General features: G+C 46.1%; 1 protein-coding gene across 1 annotated transcript in view; it reads left to right on the top strand.

Moving 5' to 3' along the window:
- The window catches only part of MTHFD1L (methylenetetrahydrofolate dehydrogenase (NADP+ dependent) 1-like), a 157,557-nt gene that overhangs the window by 105,963 nt on the left and 32,599 nt on the right, over positions 1-18,995 (top strand). Inside the window, exons 25-26 of the mRNA XM_006768722.2 lie at positions 11,901-12,008; positions 14,948-15,100. Of these exons, the coding sequence (XP_006768785.1) occupies positions 11,901-12,008; positions 14,948-15,100 (261 nt within the window). The remainder of the gene's footprint in view (positions 1-11,900; positions 12,009-14,947; positions 15,101-18,995) is intronic.

Below are 18,995 nucleotides of genomic sequence, written 5' to 3' on the forward strand. Positions count from 1 at the left end.
GAAAGGCCCCAAGAGGGAGAGTGCATTGGGTCTTATGTCCCAGGGGTTTTAAAGTGGAGATTTTAGGGGTGGTCTCAATAGACTGTTCATTAGCTTTCCAGGTGTGTTCTTTCAGGATCAGGGTCTCCACTGATTGACTGGTCAGCTGTAGGGCAGGGGGTCACCAGTCAATGCAGCTGGTCCTTGGTGACGTCAGCCTTGGCGAAGGTGTTGTGTGTCTGGTTTTGCTGCTTTTCTGGGCCTCGAGCTGGAATAGAATTGAGGCCTAAATGTCATCTCTAGGGCGGAGAGGTCAGGGGGTCCGAACCCAAACCACAGGACCAGCGATACGCTAGGGGAGGAAAGCCACCTGGGATAAGGTCCCCCTCTTAAAATTGTCCTCCACTAGGCACCCACGGCTTTTCACCCTGATGACCTCAGCACCTGGCCCGTAGTCCTTGCTCTGCTCCTGTTGGCCTGCCCACCACAGAAAGGCACCACCAAATCAAAGCAAGACATTTAGCGTTGTTTCTCCATTAGAAGCTTAAAACGAATTAGAATCCAAGGCTTCTAGTGCACAGAGAAAGAGATGTTGGGCGTGGCGAGAGCAGCATCTGGTGATAGAATGGTGGGATTGGACAAACCTGGGTTCAGCAACCTGGGTACTTGGGTTCTGGCTAGGAAAGAATTCAGAGCCAAGACTCAAACTCTACGCGGACATTTATTTGGAAAATCACAGAGGTCGAAGAAGTAATTCATAGAAGAATTGGGCTTGGAAAACAAGTTACAGAGGCAAAGGAAGGGCCCTTGGAGCTTAGAGAGACAGTAGAATGATCCATTTCTCCCCACCCTGAGCAGCCAGATTTTTGGAAGCCACAGCCAATGGGTGGGGTGGTCAGTTTCTTCCCAGTTCAGCAGAAATGTGGCTCTCTGGGCAATGTTTGCTTGGAGTGGAGCGTTTGGGGTGAGAGCGGGCTTCCCGCCCCCACAGCACCTCTTTGGGCCCTGCTAGTCTTCTCATTTTCCAGGCCCTCAGCTCACCAACTATTGTATAACAGCTATAGTTCTAAAAATGAGCTAACATATAAACCAGTCAATGCAGCTGGTCCTTGGTGACGTCAGCCTTGGCGAAGGTGTTGTGTGTCTGGTTTTGCTGCTTTTCTGGGCCTCGAGCTGGAATAGAATTGAGGCCTAAATGTCATCTCTAGGGCGGAGAGGTCAGGGGGTCCGAACCCAAACCACAGGACCAGCGATACGCTAGGGGAGGAAAGCCACCTGGGATAAGGTCCCCCTCTTAAAATTGTCCTCCACTAGGCACCCACGGCTTTTCACCCTGATGACCTCAGCACCTGGCCCGTAGTCCTTGCTCTGCTCCTGTTGGCCTGCCCACCACAGAAAGGCACCACCAAATCAAAGCAAGACATTTAGCGTTGTTTCTCCATTAGAATGGAAAACCATTCGTGATATAGTAGGAATTCAGCTGCTTTTGCAAAGGATGGGTTGGCGCTGAAAGTCAGCTTGCAAATCAGTCTGGATATTGTTTGTTAAATCAGGAATTGAGGCTGAAAATCGTCTCTGTAGCCTTCTTCTGACCTTGCAAACATCTTGAGGTGTAACCTTGACAGCAAGAGGGGCTAGTGTTTGTTTTTATTAAAAGGTCTTTCCTGTCCTTTGTGTGAAGCCATTCTCTTGATCACAGCGAGGGGGCTGGATACAGGGAAATCAAAACAGACCTGGGACTCAGCCCAGGGCCCCAGCCAGCATCCCTCCTTCCTGGACTATTGTGCTTTCACTGCCTGGACGGTTAGGCGTCTTCTCCCCCGCTGGTCTTTTTTAACCAGTTAACTACCACCGTCCAAAACGGAAACCATCCCCACGCACCACGGTATTTTGAATTTAATTTAAAAAATCCATTTGCAATGAATATTATAAAAATAAATATATTACTCACAATTCAGGTGTTCTTGAATATTCTCAGCTGAAAATTCTCACAAAAAATGGTTTTAAAGTTGGTCAGGGCTGCCACTTAGGGAAAACATTTTTTTTATAGACGCACATGGTGTGTGGGGAAGGGCCGGCTTGCGTCTGCGGACCCTTGTGGCGTACAGTGGGTTAAGGCAGGGGTTTTGTTTTGGTTTGGTTTGCTTTGGGTTGGTTATTAAGAAATTATTTTCTATTTCTTAATGTTTGAAACTTGAACATATGCCAGTTGTCGGCGGGGTTATCCTTTAATGGGATTCCAGGCATTTACAACCAGAGCCTCAAATTTTAAATAAATAAAAATGCCTTCATATGACTACTTATATGTATGTATATGTAGTGTATATATAGTGTTTTTAAATTGTGGTAAAAATATACATAAGTGAAATTTCCCATTTTAACCTTTTTTAAATGCACATTTCTTTGGCATTAAGTACATTCACACTATAAATATATATATATATAGTTTTAGTTAATAGAATTTAAAAACTGACAGTGACATTTTTGCACATCTCTGTATGTCTCCTATATTTCAGAATCATTGCAAAGAAACACTCCAAGGAGAAGGGCCGTTCTTCTTGTTGCCCTTGTCCCTGTACTGTTTCTCCCCCTCGGGGCCTTAGACCTCCTCTGGCTCTTTGCTCCCTAGCCTCAGCCCTGTCCTTGGTCTGTGTGGTTCCCCCCCAACCACACCTCCCTGCCTCCCCCCTCCCTGTGCATGGAATGTGTGGCGTGTTCTATAGGGAGCTGCCCCTTACATCTGCCAGTCATTAGGTATCCCATTCAAGAACCCATTTCTCTTTCCTATGTACTCCCTTATATTCTCCTTTCCTACTGATGATCAGGCTCCGGTCATCCAGCCTGAACTGCTTCTGTCCCTCACACCCTCTTCTGCCCTGGCCTCCTCCCCGTGGTTCAGCCCTGAATTCCCATATCATCTCCCCTCAACCACACCACACCCACCTGCAAACTCTCCTGACATCTCTGTCAAAACCGGATTCTCCTCCAGCGCTGGCTTCCGGGGTCTCTGTCAAGTCTCCTTGGGCCTGCAGTCTATCACCCACCTCCTCGGCCGCCACCTGCTCGCTCACCTGTGCCTGATGGGTCCCGGGAGATCCGACACTATTGCTAGCACCAGCACAGCTTTCTCACGCAGCCTGCCGGGCCCCGTGTGATTCTGGCAGAGCTCCCCCGGCTTTGTGTCCGATGCTGGAAATAGCACCTGTGAGAAAAATGGTGATCTGGATCGGCTTCCTTTGTGCATGTCACAGGGACTCCTGGGACTTCACTTAAGTGCCTTCTTCTACCCTGAAAAGGGGGCTGTCACTATGACAGAAGTTTCTAGAAATGCATTTATTTCATCTCAAATGATGGACCAATCAGGACAGACTGAAGGATGTGAAATGAACTGTCAGTGTCCCAGCACATGTTAGCTCAGTGATGGTGAACCTTTCGAGCTCGGCGTGTCAGCATTTTGAAAAACCCTAACTTAACTCTGGTGCCGTGCCACATATAGAAATTTTTTGATATTTGCAACCATAGTAAAACAAAGACTTATATTTTTGATATTTATTTTGTATATTTAAATGCCATTTAACAAAGAAAAATCAACCAAAAAAATGAGTTCTCGTGTCACCTCTGACACGCGTGTCACAGGTTCGCCGTCACTGTGTTAGCTGGTCCATCCCTGCCCTTCTGACTAAATTCAGACCACATCACAGCATTGTATGGGGACAGTATTCATTTTCTCAGCCTAAAGAGCAAGCACTAAGGAGCATTTTTTAAATATCATCACAGATATTATCAGTGAAGTCATCACATTTAGCAGACCACTTCAGCAGAGAAAGACACCCTTACGACGAGACAGCATTGGATGAAAGGATGCGATGGGAGGACCTGCTGTATTCCTTCCCTTTGACGTTGCTGTCATCTCCCGTTTGAGAGTGTAGAAGCTCACCGTGTGAATCCCTTGTTGTCCCTTCTCAGGCACAGACGCAGATTTCTGGCCAGGAGCCTTTTTCCTCCCCCAGACCCAGCGATCGCCACACCCCGGTGGCCTTAGAATGAGCAGCTCCGGGTGAACTTGTTGCTCGGGGCCTGCGAGCCGACAGGGATGGCCGCTCAGAGGCGGCTCATGGACGTCGGCACGTACATCGTGGCAGCTCACATGTGCTGCTTGCGTGTGCTGGTTTCCAGCTGAGGACATGCTTTGTGTCGAGGCTATGGGCCTGTTGTTCTCAGTTACAACGAGAGCTGCTCTCCTGACCCTGAGGGTACGTTGTCAGGAACCCCTTGCACCTTGGGTACGCTCCGTGTAAGTTACCAGCCAATGGTGTCATGTTATACTTTTCTTTTTTTAAATATATTTTTATTGACTTCAGAGAGGGAGAGAGAAAAACATCCATGATGAGAGAGAATCATTGATCGGCTGCCTCCTGCATGCCCCCTACTGGGATCGAGCCTGCAATCTGGGCATGTGCCCTTGACCAGAACCGAATGCAGGACCCTTCAGTCCGCAGGCTGATGTTCTGTCCACTGAGCCAAACCGGCTAGGGCACGTTATACTTTTTTTTTTAAAATACAGGAAAGGTTATTTACCAAACTGCACTTGCAGATAATTTAAAATTCATGCTTCATTTAAAATACAAAATGAAATAATTACTGTGTCCAGAGATTTCTATTCAACTTGCAAGTTTATTCTTTGATCCTTCCCTTTAAATATTTTAGGGGCATTGGCAAACATTTCGCCCACATCACAGCATAGGAACGTCTCATTCGTATGAATTCCCCTCTGCGGCCTTGGTGAAACAAAAGAACAATGTAGTTTTCATTCCGTGTGGCTGGCGAAGACACGGCAAAGTGGCCAGCACTTCAGCCGTTCAGAGCGAGCGGAGTGTGGGTGGTGGAGCGCTGTGTCGTGTTCTCCTGGGCCTTCCTGGAGGTCTGAGGGCTGCAGACGGCGATGCCCTGTCATAAAGCTTCTCGTGTCCTCTTCCTCCAGTTCCAGCAGCTTCATATCTAACTCTCTTCTGTTTCACTTAATATTCTATTCACTTTATTTTCGCTCATTTTCTTCTCACCACCAACAAAAAAATTTGTTTTATTTGATAACTGCTTTCTGGAACTTGTAGATCCGTTTTAGTCCATGAAAAAAAGCAGGTCTTAAGAAACTTCAGTGAATAATTCCAGCAGCTCCTGAAGGCCTTTTCGAGGAGGCTGTGCTGTCTAATGTGGAGCCTGGATCGCCACGTCCACAAAGTGAACATTGAGGAGCCTGAAGGCCCACCCTCCAGCTTACCTCTATGCCGCCACCACTTTATGGTGTGCCTGCTCTATGCAAGGGACGGCACCACAGCGTGGCCGCTGGTCATAGTTATTTCCTGTGCTGTGCCACCGCTCAAGTTCAGAATTCATTTCCTTGGTTGCACTAGTCACATTTCACCTGCTTAACAGCCACTGGGTGCGAAGTGCAGGGAGAACATGTCCATCATTACAGGAAGTGCCCAGTAGACGGCTCTGAGCTAGACTATTTTGGTTTCCTGAATGTACATTGAAGAGGTTTGGGACCTAACCAGTGCAGAATATGTTCAGGGTTACATTCTGGGTGAAGATGAAGATGTAACGTACACGGTTAGCTCAAAATGATCTGACATACAGTACTAGTTGAGACACCAGGCTTTGTGAAGTAGCTTATTAATATGCCAAGCATCATACAAGGGAATAGGCACTGTTTCCAGAATAAACCTTGTGTTTGCTGCCATTTACGCCTTGACATGTGCCTTCCTCTGTGTGTGGAATCATCTTTCCTTTCATTGCTTGCTCAGATCTCTCATGTCCTCCAGGCGTGATCCAAGTCCTTTTTTACGTCTTGCCTGCTTTTGCTGATTGCCTGCCTTCCCTGCAGTCTGGGACCTCCCACCTTTAATAGAAGGGTTCCCGGAGCCCTTGTCACACACTGTCCTGTCCCATTCGTTGACTCACCATTGTCCTCACGCCACGAGTGCTTTGTACAGAAAGTCCCTGAAGTTCTTTGCACTGCGTGACATCTTGCAAGGACTTGCTGTATATGGTTATTTATTCCCTCACCAGATGTTTATGAAATGCCTACTGTGTGCAGGCCACAATCCTAGGTAGGGATATGAGGATGAAAGATGTGGTGAATAAATAAATTAGTAAATATGGAGCCAGGGGAAAGCCAGGCATGACTAGTGCATAAACACTCAATTTAGTTTATCGTTTTACTTGTTTCAGAAAAACTACCATTTACTACAGAGAATATCAAGTTCAGATCAGGATCATTGGGCTGAGCTTGGCTTTTTTTTTGTTTAAGGATTACACTTCTGCCCAGAATCAAGCAGAAAAACAGCAGGAACTTCCTTGCCCGCTGACACAATATAAATAGCCCATATGCAATGGGAACTGCCTTACTGGGGCCTTTTTTAGTTTTTATATTAAACCCAAAAGATCTGTTAACTGAGATGTTCTTTTTATTTATTTACTTGCACATGTAAGTGAAAAAGGAAGAGTGTGGTAGGGGGCCCAAGAGAACTTTGGTGGTGGGATTTCTGGCTGCACTGAGCCGAAGCACTTTGTTTATTCAGCATGCGGCCCGGGTGTTGGTTGGCGGTGCAGTCTCCCGTCCTCTCGCTGCAGGGGGACCAGGGGACATCCTCACCTCTGAGCGTTGGCAAGGCTGGGGCTGGGGCTGGGCCATCAGCGGTGCAGTCTGTACATTGAGGTCAAGTCGGAAACCAAGGGTGAGGAGGACAGGCTTCCCGCCTGGGCCTCGGCCGCTGGCCCCTCCTGCTCTCTGCACGGCCTTCTGCTCTGGCCATGTGTCGTGTGGGGGAGGTTGCAGTTTTCCTGCAGGAAATAAAACAACTGCTCAGCCCTCGGAGTCAGCCCGGCACCTGCTTGAAATTCCCACAGCACTTTCAAATGCACATCAGAAAGGAAGACAGGTTAGTTGTTGACCAAAAAACCTCTATTTCCTTATGCCCGAAGGATTGGAAGCTGGGTCTCCAGGAGGAATTTGTCTAGCCCGGGCCCACATGCTGAGCTCACAGCACCATTCCACACAATAGCCAAAAGGCGGGACCAGGGCCCACTGACAGATGAGTAGGTTTGAAAATATAGTAAGTGCACACAATGAAAAACTACTCAGCCGTAAAAAGGAAGGAAATTTGGGCACACGCTACAACGTGAATGAACTTTGAGGACATTGCGCTAAATGAAAAGCCAGGTGCAAAAGGACATCCATTGTCCATGCGTCATTCCACAGATCTGAGGTTCTGGAGTAGTCAAATTCCCAGAGAGGTTTGCCAGGAACAGGGGAGCTCAGCATGTGGGCCTGGGCTAGACAAATTCAGTTTTTCAAGATGAAAAGAGCTCTGGAGGTTGGTTTTACAACAAGGAGAAGGTACTAAAGAATATGAAACAGCCCTTGCTGGTTTGGCTCAGTGGATAGAGCATCGGCCTGCAGACTGAAGAGTCCCAGGTTCAATTCCGGTCAAGGGCACATGCCCAGGTTGCGTTGCGTTGCGGGCTCGATCCCCAATAGGGGGGCATGCAGGAGGCAGCTGATCAATGATTGTCTCATCATTGATGTTTGTGTCTATCTCGCCCTCTCCCTCTCTGAAATAAATAAAAAATACATTTTTAAGAAAAGAACATGAAACAATACAGCTAAAAATGGTTAAGATGGTAAATTGTGTTGTCTCTTTTACCACAAATAAAATTTAAATATTTATATTTCTTGAAGTATTTTCGTTTTTAAAACCTAATAATAAACCGACTAAATACCCACCCACACTAACACCTTCACTAGTCACCATTTGTTCCCATGTGAGTTCTTTAATGATTACCTAATAGAAAAGTTACACTTACCGACTTTATTTCCAGATCACAGAGTACAGCAAATAGTGCTACTCTTCTCATTAAATATGTTATGAGTAGTAATATCTGTCCTGTTGTCATTTTGTTTTGCTCCCAGAGGAAACATAACTCTTTTAGTCGCTATTGCCCCCACTCCATAATACTATTACCTGAGGTTTGTATAGCGAGACACTTACAGCACGTTCTCTCATTGCTTCCGCGCTGCAGTAAGACGATGTAGGTAACAGCCACCCAGCTGTGCTGTGGCACCCACAGAAGGCTGGAGCGGCCCAGGAGGGGGTGCAAGCAGAGACAGGACGCCGCGGGGACACTGCCTGGGACACAGTATCCTGAGAGCTGACTTCCCTGGCAAAGCAGGGTCATTGTGCTTGCTGTGTGGGTGCTAGAAATATCTTTCAGCTTCCTTTTAACTTTTATTCTTTAAAAAGGGCTGCTCTTTGCAAGGCATTTATTGGCGTGAGAGGAGATCATATTAGTTTAAGTGCAGCATCAACAGCAGGCCTTTCAGTGCCCATCAACTCACTGTGCTGATGAGTGAGATGGAAGGTTCAAGTGAAAAGTTCTCTCAGTGTTGCCTTGAGCACATTGCTTCCTGGTCTTTCTTTTTTCCTTTCTTTCTTTTAAATCTTTGTTGTTGAAAGTATTACATAGGTTCTTTTTCTCCCCTAAGCCTCTTCCAGCCGCCTGGACTTTCTTATCGATTCTTGTAACAATGGAATCACATGGAATCCATGTTTAGGCAGCAGGAAATTTAGAAACATTCACACTCCTTTGTCCAGCTGTACAGTGCTTGAGGATATACTGGTGGGCCATTCTTCATTCTTCAGTTAATACGAACATTGAATCCTTTACATTCGAAGTCACCCTGGAGGTTCTCTCTCTAGCCCAGCCTCAGCTGTACCGTCATGCAGTCATTCTCGCACAACATTCCTGGCACCATACCTGCCTGAGACTGGTATGGACAGTCGCTACTGAGTGAGGCGGCTCTGGTGGTTACAGCTTTTCCTTAAATATTGGGCTAAAAAGTACTTCTAATTTCTGACCTTGTTTCGTATTCTGCCTTCCTGGAAGATGATGATCATTCCTTCCCAGAGTTGTCCCTTATAGAGGTGGAGAAGTGAGATATGGTTTACAAAAGGCCTCTTCCATCCGTAGATTTAGTGTCAGATTCTGATCCGGGGGCTGTTTCCATTTGAGGGGCATCAGTGCGTCTGAGATGGCATGAGCTTTGCTGGCAGCCACTCCCTGCCAGGCCTGAAGAGCCTCCGGTCCTGGTAACACCCAGGTGAGAGCATGACGAGGGCATCTGGACATCAGAGAAGAGAATGCCTGTGTGTGTGTGTGTGTGTGTGTGTGTGCTTCCAGTGTGGTGGCTGGCAGATCAGCCGGGTGTGTGTGTGTGTGTGGGTTTGTGTGGTTGTGTGGGGGCCGGGGCGGGGGGCGGAGGGGGGCAGTAAAGGCTTCCTGGAGAAGCTGGCCTTTGAGAGGGACCATGGAGAGCTCAGGGGGTTTTGCAGAAGTTGGTCTCCAGAGATTGTAGGGGCAGAGGCTTCCTGTGCAGGGCTCAGAAGCAAGAAGAAGGTGTCTTATCGGGCGACGCTTCAGAGCACCGCACACAGATGCGTGAACGTCAGAACCAGGTTTTGCCCACTCATAGGCCATGGGAAGCTGAAGATGTTTGAGTTTTTCCTACTTGGGTACATTCTGGGAAGGTTAGACTGGGTGGAGTAGAGAGTGTACTAGAAGTGAAGTGACCGTTAGGAAGCTTTCATGGTAGGTTAGAACAGCAGCATCTCAACCAAGAGCACTTAGAAGGATCATTTTCCCCACATCCTCACACTTGATCATTGTTACTCATCTAATAGGTGTGCATTGGTTTTTCATTAATTTGTATTCCTTGATTACTAATGAGATTGAGCATTTTTTCATATGATTATTAGTCACACTCCATTTGCCCAGAATTAAATAATTGTCTCTCTCTTGATCTGTAGGAGGTTTTGGTGGGGGTTGTTTTTTTTTTTTTTTATCCTTTCTAGTAACTACTCTTTTGATTATTTCAAAAAAAGGTTTTTTTAATATATTTTTTATCAGTTTCAGAGAGTAAGTTTGAGGGGGAGAGAGAGAAACATCTATGATGAGAGAGAATCATCCGTTGGCTGTGTCCTGCACACCTCCTACTGGGGATCGAAGCCGTAACCCAGGCACATGCACTGACCCGGAATTGAATAGTGACCTGATTCATAGGCTGATGCTCAACCACTGAGCACATGGACCAGGCTAATCTTTTGACTTTTAAATATTTGCTTATATCTTCTCCCAGATTTTTCCCAATCCTTTAACCTTATTTACAGTATATTTTTTTATGCAAAAAGTTTTAAATTTTTGATGTAGTCAGATCTATAAATCATTTCCTTTGTGATGTATTCTATTGTTACCTTATTTAAGAAATTTTTCCCTATCTTCAGAGCATAGAGTTCCCAATGTTTTCCTCAATTATTTAGAGTTCCTATTTTGAAGTTTATGCCTTTGTTCCATATTGAATTTATTTGGGGGCCTGGTGTGTGGCAGGAATCTAATTTTCTTTCCAGACAGAATTCAGTTGGAAAGGCAGCCCTTTCCCTATTTCTGCTGTATACTATCCCACACCTGCTAAGGTGTCTTTCTGGGTTCTTTCTTATCTCCCATTGATTAATGTGTCTGGTCCTATGCCAATACCACGTGGAATTATCTAGCATAGTTTTGATACCTGGTATGGTGGTAAGGCAGATCCTGTTGTCTTTGTTCTTTTAGTTTTATTTATTTTTGAAGTGATCTTACCTCTTTATGCCACTACTCTTTATGATGAATTTTAGAATTAGTTGGCCATGTAGCCAAGAGTGCTCTTGGGTTCCCATTGGAATTACATTGAACTAATAGGTTGTTTGTGGGAACTGGCATCTGTACAGCATCGAGTTCCCTCATCCATGAACAAATGATTCAGATCCTCTTTTAATGTCCTTCATTGAAAGATTATAATGGTCTGTATCTTCATTTCTTTTTTTATTTGTTGAAACGTCCAAAATTTAAGTTCCAGACCACAGAACAACTATACCATAATAAAAACTATAATAATGAAAATCCCATTTTAAAGCAGTTTTGGGGTCTATCAGATTGGGAGGGTGAAGTTAGCTTCTATTTTGCCCTGTTGGATAATTCTCTTTCCTATGGAGAGCAACAATAATTTATGCAGATGTGCCACTTGCCATAGCCAACCAATATCCTTGACTCAGGCCACGAGAGGCTTCTGCTCCTTGGGTGACGTCCATTCCATCAGCACTTGGTCCAGCAACTGTTCACCCAAGAGTAAACCTACTAACTGCATTATGCCTGCATTTCCTACCCACAGCAAACTCTGAACAATTTTGTCAAACACTTTGCTTACCTCGAGAATTACTTTCCCTGTGGCATATTCCTTTCCTAATGAACCGTTCTTGTTTCTTAAGATGGCTTTTAGCATTTTACCAGAAATCTGCATCCATATTTTCCATTTAGCATCCTGGAAGACTTTTCATCTCCCCACACATTTATTTGCCCATATTTTGTCTTCTCGGATTTTCCCCTTTCTTCAAGATTTCTCATAATTGACTAACGTGACACTAGATTCAACCTTCGGTTTCCCAACAGAGTGTTTGATCACAACAACATTTATATTAAAATCTCAACCTATTCTGCTCATAAGAAAATGAGCCGCTCTTTAGTAATGCGACACTCTGTCATGTCACCGGAGGTGAGACCCACTTAGAAATCAGCACTCGGTGTTTGGTGAGGAGACTCTTGTTCTGAGTTTAAAAAGCAGAGGAGACACCACATTGTTTAAATGCTGCACTGGATAAAAATGCTGAACTAAGCAGCCTCTAACTTGGCTGAACATCTAAGGCTTATTTGCTTGTTGACCTCTGATCTGAAACTGGGGAATTGTAAACAATTGCAGAAAATCTCACTGATTTTCCCTTAACTCTGTGATGAAATGAAAGTTAATGATTTTGCTGTCATGTGTGTTTCTCCAGCTTCCAATTGTGGAAAAGATAAGGACCATTGCACAGGCTGTCTACGGAGCCAGAGATATAGAACTCTCTCCTGAGGCACAATCCAAAATTGATCTTTACACACAACAGGTAAAAGTTATACTTTTGGGGCTGGGGGAGGGGAGGAATCCACCTTAGGCTCTTGAAATATTCACCTTGACTGGAGAACTCATATATGTCTCACCAGCAGAACTTGATTTAATCTACTTGGTGCCCTACAGAGATTGAAATGCTATCCTTGGGTGTCGGGTGTTGACTGTAATTAGAACATTATTTTTTTGAGATATGCAACATTGACTTTTGTAGCTGTCAATGTGTCTAATATGGGGTGTGATCTTTAGTCCCTCAAACTCAGCCGGAAACATCGAACTGTCCCTAGACGTGTGGCTATGGTCAGATTTAGGTGATCTGTAGTACTTCCTCTTCATTTCAGGTCTCTAACTACCTTAAAAAATATTAGCATGGCGCCAGGTTAGGCAAATACGAGTGCAGCACATAGATGTGGGGGGCGGGGTATTCTTTCTTACACGGGTGGTTCGTTGGCTTGGTGCTGAGAGGGTTGACCAAGGTTGAAGGCCCCATCCTCTTCTACCTCCAGAGAGTGACAAAGGCAGTCCCCAAGCAGCTGTGAATGTGGCCATGACTCAGCAGCTGAGTCACTGTCTGGTCCTTGAATGGTCGTGGGTAATGGACTTCCCTGCAGCACATTTAGCCGGTTAACCCTAACAGGAGGACCGTACGCCTCGAATGCCCATCCACTTTGCTAGATAGAAGTCAAAGCCCTTCGCAAGCTGATGGCAAAGCCTCATTGGGAGCATTGTCTGAGGTGTTTTTATTCCCCAGCTTGGAAGTCTGCTTTGTAAATCATACTTAACATTTTTTTTTAAATATATTTTATTGAGTTTTTACAGAGAGGAAGGGAGAGAGATAGAGAGTTAGAAACACCGATGAGAGAGGAACATCGATCAGCTGCCTCCTGCACATCCCCCACTGAGGATGTGCCCGCAACCCAGGTACATGCCCTTGACCGGAATCGAACCTGGGACCTTGCAGTCCGCAAGCCGACGCTCTATCCACTGAGCCAAACCGGTTTCAGCCATACTTAACATTTTGTTAAGTACTTCATGCCTACCAGTTGTTGGTAAGACCACCAACAACTCATGTTTTCTTAGACTTTTCCATGCATATACTTGACTGGTGCTTTAGAAATTAAAAAAAGATTCCCAAACATTGTTGTATATCCAAACATTGTTCTGTGGTGAAATTTCCAATCATGTGCAATGAAATGTGTAATATAAGTCATTGTCCTAGGTCAGTGGTCGGCAAACGCATTAGTCAACAGGGCCAAATATCAACAGCACAACGATTGACATTTCTTTTGAGAGCCAAATTTTTTAAACTTAAGCTATATAGGTAGGTACATTGTTATTAACTTAACTAGGGTACTCCTAAGGCTTAGAAGAGCCACACTCAAGGGGCCAAAGAGCCGCATGTGGCTCGCGAGCCGCAGTTTGCCGACCATGGTCCTAGGTGGGGTTTTTTTTAATGAATTTTTAATAATATTTAAGGACTGTCATTTATTCTAATATTAAGTGCTTTGGTTTCAGTCTTAAAAAGTGCTTTATTTTATAAAGTAATATGGTATATTGGGTTTTGGTGGGGTGTGTGTGTGTGTGTGTGTGTTAGTCCTTACACGAGGATATTTTCCATTGATCTTTTAGAGAGAGCACAAGGGAGAGAGAAAGACAGAGAGAAATACTGATGTGAGAGAAACACAACAATTGGTTGCCTCTTGCACACGCCCCGCACCAGGGTCTGGGCCGGGGAGGAGCCTGCAACCAAGGTACGTGCTCTTGACCAGAATCGAACTTGGGATCCTTTGGTCTGCAGGCTGACACTCTATCCACTGAGCCAAACCGACTAGGGCAGTGTGTTTTTTTAATATCCCCATTGGCAAACCTACATCAGCTGATTAAAATCACTTCCAATGTCTATCCGCTGTGCTATAGACCTGAAACTAATACAAAATAGTACTGAATACAAACTGTAATCAGAAAATAAAATTAAAATTAAAAAATTATCTCAATATTTGAGTGATCGCTGAAACCCAAAATTCTGGGCCCCATTTCTGCAGGGCAAACATGCCTGTTCCCAGCAGAATTCTGATCAGTATATAAAAGTATTACATCCTTCCAAAGAGAAAAAAGCCCCACCCCACCCCCAGCCCCCATCGATAAACTCAAACATTTTTCAGATAGTTTTCAGTTGAATCATAAGGAATTCTGTGTGGGTCACCTCTGAAGATTGCATTCCTTTTATCTCTACCAAGGGGATATTCCTTGAAAGTGATGTGTCAAGTATGTGCTTGCCCTTAATTAGCCAAGTCTCTGAAGGGCCACTCTGTGTCCTTTAATCGGAACCAGGCTGCGAGGACACTGTCCTTTTTGTGAGGCCCCACATGTGACTTCCTGCTCTTTCACCTTTGGGACGCTGGGTCAGGCTTAGCCTTTGGTCCTTAAAAATAAGCGGCTTAAGTGGTGACCTCATCTTAGTTCCTATAATGTAATCGCAGATCAAATAGCCATGATTCATAAGCCAACACAAAGGGGCCCTTTGCTTCCTGACAGCTTCCAAGAACGAGTGCCTGAAAGCCTCATTACCAAGCCTTTCTCCAGATTACCTTTCTGAGTCCCGGATATTAATATCCTTGGAAAGTGATTTCTACAGCTGCTGCTGCGGCTTTGCTGAAAATAACCACACTTTCCCCCAAACACACACATAATGCTGCCTTCCCGTAAGGAGACTTCTCCGAGGTAAATAACAGACATCCGCAACCTGCCAGGAGATGAGCCCATGGAGATGAGTGTCTGTCCCACCTTCTGGCTCAGTGACCAGGTACCTACTGTCACTGTAAAGGTCCCTACTGTGTGCCTGGATCTGAGCTGTGGGGGTGGTACGGAGTCACATTAAGCAAGTACAGGGGACTCCCATTTATGCTCAGTAAACACATTGCCTCTCCTTTCTCACAGGGTTTTGGAAATTTGCCCATCTGCATGGCAAAGACCCACCTTTCTCTTTCTCACCAACCCGACAAGAAAGGGGTACCCAGGGACTTCATCTTACCCATTAGTGACGTCCGGGCCAGCATCGGCGCTGGGTTCATTTACCCGTTGGTGGGAACGGTGAGTAGTACCCTCCAGAAATCCTTCCGTCTGATGTCACGATGCCTGAAGTGCTTATGCTCGGCCAGCGCGCTGCACAGCAGGTATTGGAAGCACCTAATGGCATTTGCTGCTTTTCTAAGCATTCTCTTCCACCACAAAACACTTCACCATTGTGGTTTGGATTTTTTTGTGGGGGGGGGGGGGTGGCGATGGTGTATTCAGGATCCCTTGAGTCATAAGACTGATTCTGCTTATAGAACACAGAAGGGAATGACTCTGCAGAATTAAGTCTGCCGTTTAGATGGTAGAATGGTTTAGTTTAGTGCTTCTCGGTCTTTTTCACGTCGTTGCACTCAAAATGGTAAGTTTTCACTGAACTGTGGGGTAAACCGAGGCAACTGCTCATGCCAGACAGGACCAGCTCAGCCTCTGCAAGGGCTGGGGAAATCGGTGTTTCACCCTCTACCCTATTTCTCAATCCATCACGTGGGAAGCTCTGCGGGTCACGTGAGTTCTCGTTTTTTGGCATTATTGTAATGGGACTACCTTGCTGTAGGGTGATTATTGTGTTATTTCAGATTCTCTGTGGGTGGAGGGGAGACAGCAGAGAAATGAAAACTTACCAAAGCACTTAAAATCCATGGTGATGGGTTTCAAACAGAAAATGCTTCGTTGTAGCCATACAAGGAATGATCCAATGGTCCTCCCTCAGGAACTATCAGTGGTTAAAATTTGACTTCTCATCACAGGAGTGCTCCTGGATTAGATTTAGAACAGAAATTCTAAATCATCATCATCATCATCATTATTATTGTTGTTGTTACAAACTGATCCAAGCCCAAATAAGAAACATAACAATGTTCCTAATAAACCTTGTGGCTGTTGTTATGTAAACAAGCAATGGGTAGGCCAAAAGTGCGTTAAACGTACAGAATTCTTACCTTAGTACGCATACATGTTTCATGTAGTGTTAGGCAAAATGTTTTCAATAAGTGTTTTCTCATTTCTACTGCCTGTGAGGCCCAGGGATACTAAGAGGGGAGGCGTGTGGGTTTGAGCAGCACAGAGGAATGGAGAGCAGGAGATGTTGGCACAGTGAATGCCCTCAGGGTACAGGGAAGGCAGCAGCTAGTTCTGCCGGGACTGGGGAGGAGCAGGATGTGTGGGAGAAAAGGAGAGTCCAGGATGCCTCATAAAGGCCTCAACCTCTTGCTGGGGAAACAGTGAGTTTTGACTCAAAGGCACAGAAGACGTGACGTACCCTTCCCAAGGTGGCCCAGCGTGGCTGGAGTGGGACAGGTTGGGGAGGCTGGGAGATGGGACTCGGATGGCAGGACAGGGCCAAGCTGTTTATGAAGCTCAACTGCATCTGAAGGAACTTGGATTTTTTCTCAAGCGTGCTGTGGAGTCAGGATGCATGGCTTCTGTGTTTGGTTGGTTGTATTTGTATAAGGAGGAAAAGAATGTGGTCCAACTAGTAGGTTAGAAAAGTAGCTCGGGCAGCGATGTGGGAAGTGTGCAGAGGGCAGAGACCCACCCAGGAGCCGCGTGAAATCGGCGCCGTGGCTGCAGGGGAGTGAGTGTGGAGAGAGGGGCAGACTGGAGACGTACTTGGGGAGCCACTTACTTGTGGAGTCCAGGGTGATGGACATGTCTGACTTGATTGAGAATGGTGATGAGGACCGACTGCGAAGGGAACTTTTGGGACGATGGGAACACTCTGTATTTTGACTGTGGTAGTGGTTCCATGGCTACATACATTTGTCAAAACTCATGCACCTATACCCTCGATTTAATTAACCTCAGTTAACAAAAACGTGTGCTGAGAAGAGCTTGCTTTACTGCCCCTTAGAGTGTCCCCGGTGATGGCAGCCCCTCCGTGCTGAAGTTCTAGGCCTCGGTAGAAGGCGTGTGCTTAGGAGGAAGAGCTCATCTGTAGTACAGGCCAGAGAGAGCAGGCCCCGAGAGACGGGACCATGTGGGTGCCCCCGTGGAGCATGAAGCAGTGGGCACACCAGAGGGGCAATCCGTGTATATATAGTTTGTCCTGTGCAGATCTGAAATCCCAGTCGTTCACCAGCAGACTCATTCATTCAGCCAGTGTGCACAGGCATGGTGCTCTGGGGAACCCCAAAATGAAGACACTTTTTCACTCTAGGCAGCTACGGGAAACCCCAAAATAAAGAAGCTTTTCCACTTCAGGCAGCTTACAGCTCACCGAGATAAATGGAAGTCAGTTAACAAAGAAAATGGTCTGGTGTAAAAATTGTGGCTCATAAATGATAGTCAGTTTCTTAGCATTCAGCAGTCATTAAGGAATCAGGATATAATTTAAAATCTTTGCATACAGCTATACTATGCCCCTCCTCCCCGCCCGTGAACAACACCACATGCACACCACGGAAGACCAGTTCTGGGAAACCAGAACCATCAGCACAAACCAGAACCATCAGCACAGCCCATCCATCCCTCTGCTCCTCCCCTACGTGTGGCTGGTTGGAAAGGAACTGTGTGGAATGCTGGGGGGGGGGGGGGGGGGAAAAAATCCCCTGGGTTTCTGGAAGAGCGCCCTCTGCCCACTGTTGCCCCAGCTCTGGACAGAGCTCCCCCGCAGCCACCGCGGAGCAGGGTGGTGTGTGGCGGTGCACCGGGCAAGGGGGACTAAGGATGTTCCTGGAGGTCAGGAAACTCGTGGAAGCCGTGGCCTGAGAGGTCTGGTCTCTGACGGGCCTAATAAGGCCGGTATTTACTTTTACTTGACCCACTCTGGGCCCTGCTAAAATGCCTCTAACATTCCTCAGCGGATGGGAGACACGGTGCAGCGATTTCCTGCCGAGATGACAGGAGGAAAGGGGCGTGGGGACCCCGGAGAGAGCCCGTGGGTGGGGAAGTCCCTGCCTAATGAATCACTCTGACTCCTACTCACTCAGCATGTGTTCCTGTGAGTGTCTTTGAAATACATGTTCATGTATCTGCTCCAGAAGGAAAGCCCACGCTGAGCCCTCAAAATCAGAAAGCTGCTCAATTTTCATGCAGTATTCATTCATTCATTCATTCATTCATTCACCTACAGCATGCATGAAGTAAACAAGATCCACATTGGATTCCCTCACAGGCCCTAGGACGGACTTCAGTAACTGAAACCATGCAAGTGCTCTGGGCTTTATAACAAAGGGAGAAATCCCTTCTCTGTGTCCTCAGGGAGGCACACCTCTCTGGCTGGCTAGGAGGTCCAAAAGTGGAGAATCACAGCGCAAGCAAGTCCCTCCTCAAACCAGAAACATCTTGCTGATTTGGGGAGGTCCTATGGTGAAATGCTGAAGCATTCAGGTGTTTCTCCAGATTTAGCTTTTTATATATATATATATTTCTTTATTGGTTTCAGAGAGGAAGGGAGAAGGAGAGAGAGATAGAAACATCAGTGATGAGAGGGAATCATTGATCAGCTGCCTCCTGCACGCCCCCCACTGGGGATTGAGCCCGCAACCCAGGCATGTGCCCCTGGCCAGAATCGAACCCGGTGCCCTTCAGTCTGCAGGCTGACGCTTTATCTACTGAGCCAAGCCGGCTAGGGCCAGATTTAGCTTTTTAAATATTTCTTTTTACCCTCCATCTTTACTTATAGGCCAGATTTTTCTACCATTTATTTAGTTCATCATTTTCTAGTTAGTGACTCCTTTCATTGCCATTGGTCAGCACAATAAAATAATAGTAATAATAAATACCATTAACTGGGTAGACACTTCACTGGAACATTGACTTCGCTGCTGTTTGTAGAAGCACCCAGTCGTGGATTCCTAAGTTAATGCACCCCTGAGACCTACTCTTAGTGCATTGGGAGTGTTTTCCACCTTCCTGCAGGTAGTCTCCCTCCCTCAAAGAACTGTCTTCGCTCCCAGTAAGCCTCTCTGCA

Source organism: Myotis davidii, unplaced genomic scaffold, assembly GCF_000327345.1.
Source record: "Myotis davidii unplaced genomic scaffold, ASM32734v1 scaffold1323, whole genome shotgun sequence".
NCBI classification, from domain to species: domain Eukaryota; kingdom Metazoa; phylum Chordata; class Mammalia; order Chiroptera; family Vespertilionidae; genus Myotis; species Myotis davidii.